Source organism: Cucumis sativus, chromosome 3 (assembly GCF_000004075.3).
Source record: "Cucumis sativus cultivar 9930 chromosome 3, Cucumber_9930_V3, whole genome shotgun sequence".
Lineage (NCBI taxonomy): Eukaryota > Viridiplantae > Streptophyta > Magnoliopsida > Cucurbitales > Cucurbitaceae > Cucumis > Cucumis sativus.
Genome location: NC_026657.2, coordinates 5,573,975 through 5,583,779, shown reverse-complemented (window position 1 = coordinate 5,583,779; position 9,805 = coordinate 5,573,975). Strand labels below are relative to the sequence as shown.

The 9,805-nt window shown below is 35.4% G+C and overlaps 1 protein-coding gene across 2 annotated transcripts; it reads left to right on the top strand.

Annotated features, from left to right (window-relative positions):
- The first annotated feature begins 1,066 nt into the window (after positions 1-1,066).
- On the top strand, positions 1,067-8,949 carry LOC101206488 (MACPF domain-containing protein At4g24290). Of its 2 annotated transcripts, none has more exons than XM_011652267.2 (8): positions 1,067-1,213; positions 1,683-1,984; positions 3,131-3,369; positions 4,451-4,661; positions 5,484-5,546; positions 5,964-6,150; positions 6,792-6,958; positions 7,651-8,949. In XM_011652267.2, exons 2-8 carry the CDS (start codon positions 1,724-1,726, stop codon positions 8,335-8,337), a joined length of 1,815 nt encoding a protein of 604 aa, XP_011650569.1. In that variant the 5' UTR covers positions 1,067-1,213; positions 1,683-1,723; the 3' UTR covers positions 8,338-8,949. The 2 variants fall into 2 exon arrangements, with proteins under 2 accessions (XP_011650569.1, XP_004133715.1); XM_004133667.3 differs by having other exon boundaries at positions 1,071-1,568.
- Positions 8,950-9,805: the final 856 nt, after the last annotated feature.

Here is a 9,805-nt window from a genome sequence, read left to right as displayed (position 1 = left end):
ACCCAAGAGAGATTCAGTTTAATGGTTGAACCATAAACTAGTTGTTCATCATGAGAAAGTGATGAACTTTATTAGCATTTGAAAATGTGTTTTTGATGGAAAAATGGGTGGTAAGTATGGAGTTGAAGCAAGAGAGAAAATGTTGGTGTTTGGATTAGATCTCTCTCTTTCGATAGGGTATTAGTATTTTGGAGGAGGGTTTTGTCCTCTCCTTTTCTCCTCGAGAGTCGATTCAACAAAGAAATAGAATCAGGTTTTGAAATTAGTTAAGAAATGAGCAAAATTATTTTTTTGAGTTTGATTATTTGAAATTTTGTTGTGAAGTTTGATTATTTCAACCTCGGTTTTCAAAAGAATGTTTTAACCAATGTTTTGAGTTATTAATCATGCAATCATGAGTTAGTTATTTGTGTTAGAAGAAAGCTTTACATATGAAACACATGAATTGCGTCCTAAATCAACCTATTTTTTCCCCACGTAAACCAAACTATAAAGGTAACTCCCCAAACGTAAAAAAAAATTGGTTAGCTTCTAACATAATTTAAATTCCAATTAATTTGGTATAATTGGAAGAACATGTCCTTTTAATTATATTTTCAAAATATAATATTTCACATGCATAACTATTTATATTAAAAAGTAATACAAACTAAAATACAACTCATTCCAAATACAAACTATTATAAACTAGACTATAATAACATGCACCTCAAATAAACACGGAGTATAATAACAATTATGCGTTCTAAAAGTTTCTTTTATGATTTTTAAATGAGTGAACAATATATTTTGGATGTTTCACGTTAATTTATGGTTCATGTGAAGACTAAGTAATGAAAATAAAATGGTATAGTTTGTAAGGTACAAAGGGAAAAAAAGAGGAAGATGGTGGTGAGGTTTGGAAGTAATGAGAGGCAGTGAAGTTAGGTGTACCCAAATTTGAAAAAGAGAAAAAAGAAAAAACCGGAAAGTTTGACGGACGACTTGCTTCTCTCTCACGTGTCCATCTAAACTCTTTCGTCAAACCCTCCAAACAAGAATATATATTTTCATTTATTTTTGTTTTTCCCTTTTTCATTTTCCATTTTTGATATTTCTTCGCTTCTAGGGCTCCCTCGAACTTTACTTCTCTTTACTACCTGCTTTCTTCTCCTCTCAATTTCCATCTCCCCTTAGGGCTCTCTTTCATCTCTTCTAACCTCAACTCTCCAATGTAACCATTCTCACAATCACGCTTCTCTCTCTCTTTCTCTTTTTGGACTTTTCTGCTTCTTAACTTTGCTTCTTTCTCCATTTCTGTCCAATTTTATTCTGCTCTTCACCTTTTCCTTGTATTTTATTTTTACTTACTTGTTCATTTGAGCTTCTTATTCCTCCATTTTTGGGGATCGTCAACGATCTTTCTTTATCACAACCTTAACTGAAGTATAATTGCTGGAGTTTTGGATTTCGTGATGATAGTATGAGCTGTATAAATGGTGTTTTGGATCAATGGGATTCTATTTTCTGTTGTGTTAATGGAGATTTGGATCTAGCTTATTTCTTTGAGCTGGATATGTCTCCGCCTCGTATGTCGGGTCTTATTATTGTTGTTATTAATTTTTTTTTTTTTTTTTTTTTAAACGTTCCTTCTTGTTTCAGCTATGTATTTATCTAGCTGGTGTTTGCTGCTTACTGTGTAGGGTTCATATGGCCTAGGTCAAGGGTGATGTTTGCTTGAGTTATGGCGCTTAAAGTTCATCCTTCCAAGGCAGCCGAGATAGCCATTGGGTCTATTGGTCGTGGATATGACATAACCATAGATCTAAGACTCAAGTATTGTAAAGGGAATTTGCATGGTTCTCGGTTGATAGAAATTGATGAAGGTGTGGGTCATGAGATTGTTCTTCCTGGTGGGATTTTAATCTCAAATGTGCCCAAATCCATTAAGTGTGACAAAGGGGAGCGAACGAGGTTCAGGTCTGATGTTCTCTCTTTCCAACAGGTATTGCACTTAATGTTAATGCTTGGATAGTTTTGGATCTCGTACTATGATTTTCTTCTCAATAGCTTTGGCACGTTTGTGCTGTAGTAGTGTATGACTCTGGGCAATGACTTATTGCTGGTAAATACGTTTGGCCTTTGACTCTGTGGAAATGTAGATAGATTGTTGGGTGAGGAGGAATGAAAGAACAGGTGAATTTTATTTTATCCTTTACCCTTAAAATTGCATCCCCTGAGAAACCACTGTCGTTAACTGGTTAGAAACCACATGTTCTGATTCGACCACAGCAACACAGTTGGCTAGGACAACTAAAATTTTCACGGGCAAGAGTTAACTGTTCCCAGTCATTTTGTTTCTGCTGTATGGGCTGTGAACCACCTCCCTTCCCCATGATCTAACATTGTAAAATATAGTTGATGTGCAATTCTGCAAACCATACTTTTCTGTTCTTGTATGTGATAGGAAATAATAGTATATCAATCAAATTATGCTACCCAATTTAGATAACAGATATTATCCAGCAATCCCAGTTCAGATTCGAATTCCAATATACAGCGGAATAATCAAATTGAAATTCGTAAGCTTAAAAGAATAGACAAAATAATCTAAACTTCAAAGCAATAAGATCAATACTAAACCAAGTTTTAGAGAAGAGAGGTGACACCAATTTGTACTGGTTCACTTTGTGTGGGTTACATCCAGTTCTCTGCTACCAATGCAAGTTTCACTAAGATGATTTTGGAGAAGAACCCAAGAGTTTATCAAAGAATAATTTCTCTTAATTTTGTCTCAAAGAAGAATGCTCTTAAATCACTCTTAGTCTCTTAGAATATCATTCCTACTCAATGGAGAGAACACACACATACAAAAGTCAAGAAAAACTCTCAAAACAATCAAGATTTTTCTTCTTCTTTATTGTGAAAGACACCCAACGGCAGAGAGCAGAAAAGAAAACAAACACTACTGCCTTGCTAACAATTTTTTCTCTCTGATTTCTGACGGCAACCACCCATGAAGCAGTTTTTCTTCTTCTTTATTTTCAGTTACCAAAAAACAAGTGGGCCTTTTGTTTTGGGCTCCAAAATACATAACAGTATGTTCTATCAATGTCTACTGACCATATAGCATTAAAAATTTATAATGCAGATGTCAGAGCAGTTTAATCAGGAGATGACTTTGACTGGTAAAATTCCTTCAGGTCACTTCAACACCATGTTTGAGTTTTCAGGATGTTGGCAGAAAGATGCAGCCAATACAAAGAACCTAGCTTTTGATGGGGTCTTCATTACCCTGTACACGGTTGCTTTGGAAAAATCACAAATGGTACTTTGCGATCACGTAAGGAAAGCTGTGCCATCATCTTGGGACCCTGCTGCACTTGCAAGGTGTATTCTTTTTTACTAGATACATAACATATACATACATATATGCCAGATACAGAGCCAATACAAATATACATTTTTTTTCTTTTCTTTATTACCTCCTTATGAAGTGCAATTGTGCTTAGTTTCTTCTATTTCACACTCCTATAATTTATTTTAGTTCTACTAGATTAGTGGAGAACAACCTTCAAAAAATAAAAAAAGGGTTTAGTGGAGAGAACAAGCTATATGTCCTTGAGTTGAGTGATCGATTCAATAATTAATTTAACTATTTGATTTAAAAGGACGGGGGAGTTCTTAAGGGGGTGGAGGTTCTTGAAGGAGGCTTAAAACTTAACACGCTAAGAAAACAGAAAGAAGAAAAGAGTCTGATAAGAAGTGAGATAGTGATTCTTATTCAGACAAGAAACTTTCCCTAAGGAAAAATACAGAACGCACTTCCTCCCACCGTGGATAAGAAACATACTTCCAAATGAAATAACTGCCTACCTTCCTTAGAAACATCTCTCTACCTATAATGCCTACCTTTCCTAAATAACTTCCTACTGGCCTACATATACCCTTATTTCACTCTTTAACTAACTGTGGTTCCCATCTCCCTTGCTATTGGACGAGTTCACTCTCTCACTTACCTGTACATTCCTCTTTTTACCCTTATGTTGATATTAGAATATAATAGGAGGCCTAACAAAATAATGATATCTAATTTTGTATGTCAGGTTTCTGTGTTAAATTAATCAGGAGATCTTGCATTTATGCTCTCCTCTCTTGTTTTAGTAGTTAAAAAGCCTTATGACTGTTCTGCTTATCGGTCTCCATAATTAATTTTGGGGAAGTCTCCATAAGTTATGTCTTTGCTACCAACAGTTTCTAATAATGTGCTGCCAATGAATGATTGATATATCCTTTTTCTTTTGTTCCTGCCTTGAACAGTAGCTTCTTTCTAAGTCGTATTCTAACCACAGTAATTGTTGTTATCATCTGTGGCTAGAAACACTGATGTTTAAACAAGTTGAATTGTGTTTTTCACCTTTTTTGAGTTGGGGTAGTAAAATTAATCATTTTGCCTACGTAATTGTGTTAGGTTTATTGAAACCTTTGGCACCCACATTATTGTTGGCTTAAAGATGGGAGGAAAGGATGTGATATATATGAAGCAGCAGCATTCATCTACTCTTCAACCTTCTGAACCTTCTGAAGTGCAGAAGAGTTTGAAGGAGATGGCAGATAAAAGGTTTTCAGAGACCATTGCACAATATGGAATGGGTTCTGAACGACTTTACAACAATGACAAGGTTTCTGATATTTAGCATAATTTGTTTCTCAACCAATACTATTTTAGTTCTCGATGATTGCTAAATACTTGAAAACTGAAAAGGGTTTAGATTTTATTTTAGTTCTTGAACTTCCATATTTGTTCTGCTTTGGATTTTCATAAATAAAATTTAACGCCTGAGAAACTTGTCTTTGTCGAGCTTATTATCTTAGTTTGTTTAGAAAAACAATGCATGATTATATTTTAATCATTCCTCCTACCCTCGTTGGGTTTATAGCCGTGATTTTATTTTATTCCTTCGTAGATTACTTTATATATTAATAAATCATACTCTTTAAAAAAAAGAAAAAGAAAAAACTGTGAATGGCATCTGTTTTTGTTTGCTAATTAACCAAATAATACATTCTTTATATATTTTGTTGACTCCTGGATTAACTGTTATTGTTTTTCACTCATTAAAGTACAAGATTTACAAATCCATTCAGTAAACTGATTCTGGTGTTTTTCTTTTCTTTTTGTCAAACGGAAACAAAACTTTACATTGAAGAAATCTCAGAGTACAGTGAAACAGCATGATAAGGGAAATGCAACAAAAAAGAAACCCAAAGCTGGACTTATCCTGAAAATTAATGCAAATACAATCATATACAACCCTAGAGAGAACAAATTGAGATCTTGAATGAAAATTTCAAATGGTGTTCTTATTCATTGTGATTGAATTTCGATTTAAAAGTAATGGACTTCCCATCCATATATTGCCCAAAGTTTTTTGTGATCTTGTTGCTCATGAACGGCATTCTTTTCGAAGTTTTCATCTAAATTTATTCATATTCTGTTTCAGATTGAAATTAGGGAGCAACATTTGAGGTTTGGCGATGCTAGCTCTGCCATTTCTCCACTGAAGGTGATATAAGCTGGAAAATTTATTTATCAATTTGGGAAAATGCCAAGAGTAGTGTTAGAAGCACCCGTCCTCTCTCAAATACAGCTGCTCTTAGAATACTAGCCAAAAGATAACTATACCACCACTAAACTGAGAATATATCTGACCCCTAAAAAAAATGTTCCCTTGGACTTACTTTTAACGAACTTCTAACAGAAATCTATTCTCAATTCTCTATTCTCCCCCTTTCTTCTTTTATGCATGTATAAATAATAGATTAGGAGGTCTATCAGGAGGCGAAATTCATTGAGTTATTTTGTTGGGAGGGTTGTTGGATATCTTTACAACTCTTACTTTTATATTAATCATTACACTCACAAGCGATGAGAAAATTTTGGGTTATTTTGACATTTTCTAGTAAATCAATTTGCTTGCCAGGATATTGTACCCATTTGCAAGAGAAGAGGTGGAAGTGACAGGATTAGCCTCCCTCATCACGAGTGGTTGCAGACAGTTCAGTTGGAGCCAGACGTGATATCAATGTCCTTTATTCCAATTACTTCTTTATTGAATGGAGTTCCAGGAAGTGGATTCTTGAGCCATGCAATTAATCTTTATTTGCGATGTGAGTAAAAAATACATTCTGCTTGTAAAGTTACAATAGATTGTGCTAGCTTATCAATGTGCCTTGTTTATATACAAAAGGAGTCTGTATAAAGGCACTATAAGGAAAGGGCTCCGTGGTTGAGAATAAAAGACGGACCAATAATTATAAAAATCCAACAAAGTAACCCTAGAGAGAGGCTAGAAACCTAAGTGACTATAAATTGTATTCTTATTTGTTTAGGTTTTCTAAATTTATTTGGATTTAACTTACTGTATGGAAGAGCTTTATTGGGGCTCATGTGTTGTAGGGAATGGTAGAAAATTATCAGCAAGAAATACTTGATCTAGAAAAGCTCCCTTTGAAATTTACTCAAGTTGGGTGATCTTTTGTAAACTCCAATGTGGGGTTTGAACCTTTGATGACTCCTCCCCTCTACATTAATGGAAAGGACGTTTATTGTTTCAAAATAGGTTCCAAGAAAGACAGGAGATAAAATGCTGCTTTAGTCGGGAAACCCATATTATACTTTACTTTGACACAAATAAATTTGTTTCTCTTTCACCTTGATCATTGCAATACGTGCATATACATACTGAAATAAGCTTCGTATCTCAAGGTGTTCAATTACATTTTTTCATACATCCTTTTCATTATTGCAGACAAACCACCAATTGAAGAGCTTCATCAATTTTTGGAGTTTCAGCTCCCAAGGCAATGGGCGCCAATTTTCAGTGAGCTTCCACTTGGTCCACAACGGAAACAACACAACTTGGCATCTCTACAGTTTAGTCTTATGGGATCAAAGCTTTATGTGAATACTACTCCCGTATGGTTTCTTTTTCCTAAAGTTTTTAGTTTCTTCATACTGCAAATTGTGAATAATCTTCATTATGGTCTCTACTATCTTCTTTTATCATTCATAACTTAGGAGAGTTTTTTGGATCCATACGAAGACAGACAATAGGAAATATGATGTGATATAAGGGTGAAGTTCCATTAAATTTTCAATCTTTGCTGCACTAGGTTAGGCTACATTGGGGTATTCAACCGGTAACCTCTTTCACAGAAATACAGTCTTTTCCAGTTGACTTTGCTCAGTTTGGCAACATGCCTGAGTGTTTTCTGGTGTACGAATGCCTGTGGATCAAGAAATTAGTACGAAGTTTTGACTGTAATGTGGTATAAGACTCCTACTTTATGCCGGTGGTCTCTCAACCGTTGGTGTAGCACTGTGCTGGTTCATTGGACTTTTCAGAAAAGAACAGAAGCAATAGACTGTATTTCTCGTTGTAGAGTATAGCAGAATCTTTTCTTTAATAATAAAAAAAGAATTATAGAATCTTTGAAAATCTAACGTTAATTAAAAGAAACAATCTAGTTGACCCAAATTATCATCCCATTCCAGGGTTAATAATAATAAACAATGACGAATATAAGTGGTTTTGAGTTCAGTTTTTTACAAGCTTTAGAAGATATAACTGAAGACCATTTTTTATTCACTCGTGTGTTTGATCACAGGTTGATGTGGGCAGGAGGCCGGTTACAGGTCTCCGTCTTTATTTGGAAGGTAAAAGAAGCAACTGTTTATCCATCCACTTACAGCACCTCTCCTCTTTACCCAAGATTTTTCAACTTACGGAGGATCCAAATGGAAACTTCCGTCAGGACTCATATGATCGCAGATATCTTGAAAAAGTTCAATCCAAGTACTTTTCTCATGTATGCACTGCTCCTGTTGAAGCCGACGAGGACCTCTCAATAGTAACTGGGGCACAGTTGCAGGTTGTAAATCAAGGGATGAGAAATGTTCTGTTTCTACGACTTCGCTTTTCTTCAGTTTTGGGAGCAACGGTTGTAAGGCAGGCAGAGTGGGAAGGTTCACCTGGACTAGCAGCCAAGTCTGGACTTATATCAACACTAATCAGTCATCATTTCTCAACAGTAATGAAACCTCCTCCAAAACCAGCTGATGTGAATATAAATTCTGCTGTTTATCCTGGGGGTCCACCAGTACCTGTACAGGCCCCTAAGCTTCTGAAATTTGTAGATACCACTGAAATGAAAAGAGGACCCCAAGAGACTCCTGGGTATTGGGTTGTTTCTGGGGCAAGACTCATGGTGGAGAAGGGCAGGATCTCCCTTCGGGTTAAGTTTTCCTTACTAACCGTAATATTACCGGATGAAGAAGAAATCAATGATAATTAGCTCCTTTTGTTCATCCGTTTGATGTTAAGTGTGAAGGGAAGTTTAAAGACCGTCGAGAATATCGAGAATCAGCAGCAGGGTCTGAAAAGGAGGATTGGTCAGAATCAGAAAGAAGTCGGATCCCTTTCTTTTGGACAATAATCCAATTTAAGCCCAAGGAATGAAAGAACTCAAGGAGGGGTGAGACAATGTTGGATGATTCTGATGTGTATTGCGTTACAATTCGAACAAGGTCATCTATGTTGGTGATGTAATTTACATTTTGTGTAGGTATTGCGAATTCAACGCACTGGAGGTTTTCTTTTGCACCTTTTGACGAAGTATTTGTACATATTACATTTCCAGGTCTTCTGTGGATAAGTAGAGATTTCCAAATGTTTATTGTGTTTGTAGCCATTTATGTGAATGAGAGGGTTCATATAAACACTCTTTTAAATTGTTGAATTGTTGAATTTTGTGTACTGAAGTGAGGAAGGATGGTATTAGAGAGGGTTGTTATAATTTCCTTTCAGTTGCCCTTCCTTCTGAAGAGGTAAGTTGTAAACTTATATCCATAGTATAAAGTGAGTGCCATATAATATAATATATAAAATTCATTTTTATTTTGTTTTATTTTTACTTCGTAAATATTTACTTTTTTTCTCATTGCATTGCATGTATTCGATTTAATAAAAAACTTATTAAAAATATTAATATATAAAAAAGATTATACATATCCCATGTCTTGACACTTTTGTCGAGAGCTTCCATTTCTTTCATGACAGTTGTCTTCCACTCCGGACTTTTCGTAACACTTTTCATAACCTTACATGTTTTTTTTTGGTGTTATTGTGACATCAAGACTTGTAGTGAAAGCCTTGAGTTTCCATGGTAGACAAGTGTGGGATATTTAGACACACCTTGTGCTCTTTCTCAAGGTAACGGGCATGTCAAGAGAGGGATTACAATCTTGGTTTATGTGAGTCATCCAAACTAGTTTTACCCAATTGTGTTTCGACTCTATTTTTATCACATTTGACAACCTTTCCTTCTTTTGGAATCGTTACATTGTTTATTTCTTCCTTAACCACATCAACAATAGTATCTTTAACACACAAGTTATTGTTATTAGAATCAGTAGTACCTAAGCATGGGTCGATTTAGAGTCATGGATTGGAGCTGGTGGAGCAGTAGGAAGCACAACTTTCTTTCTAAGGCTCCTCCTACAGTATGTTATCTAGGGGATTGAAGAACGGTATTGTGGGAAATGGGTTCCAAAGATACAAAATGAGCTAAAGGAATGAAGGAGAAAGAGTTAGTCTCTTCACTCACATTCTCCCCCTAAAGATGACAAATAGGAAAGAAGGGTTTATTCTCGTAAAAAGTAACATCCATGGACACAAAGTACTTTTGAGAAGATGGGTAAAAACATTTATAGCATTTCTAGTAGTGTAGGAAACGCTGCATAAAGACACATTGGTGAGTCCAA

What these genes read in the sequence shown, in the direction of transcription:
- LOC101206488 (XM_011652267.2), top strand. Translation starts at nt 1,724, where the DNA reads ATGGCGCTTAAAGTTCATCCTTCCAAGGCAGCCGAGATAGCCATTGGG. An exon ending in GACTTTACAACAATGACAAG is followed by an intron (nt 4,662 to 5,483) that starts GTTTCTGATATT and finishes ATTCTGTTTCAG; the next exon opens with ATTGAAATTAGGGAGCAACA. An exon ending in AATTAATCTTTATTTGCGAT is followed by an intron (nt 6,151 to 6,791) that starts GTGAGTAAAAAA and finishes TCATTATTGCAG; the next exon opens with ACAAACCACCAATTGAAGAG.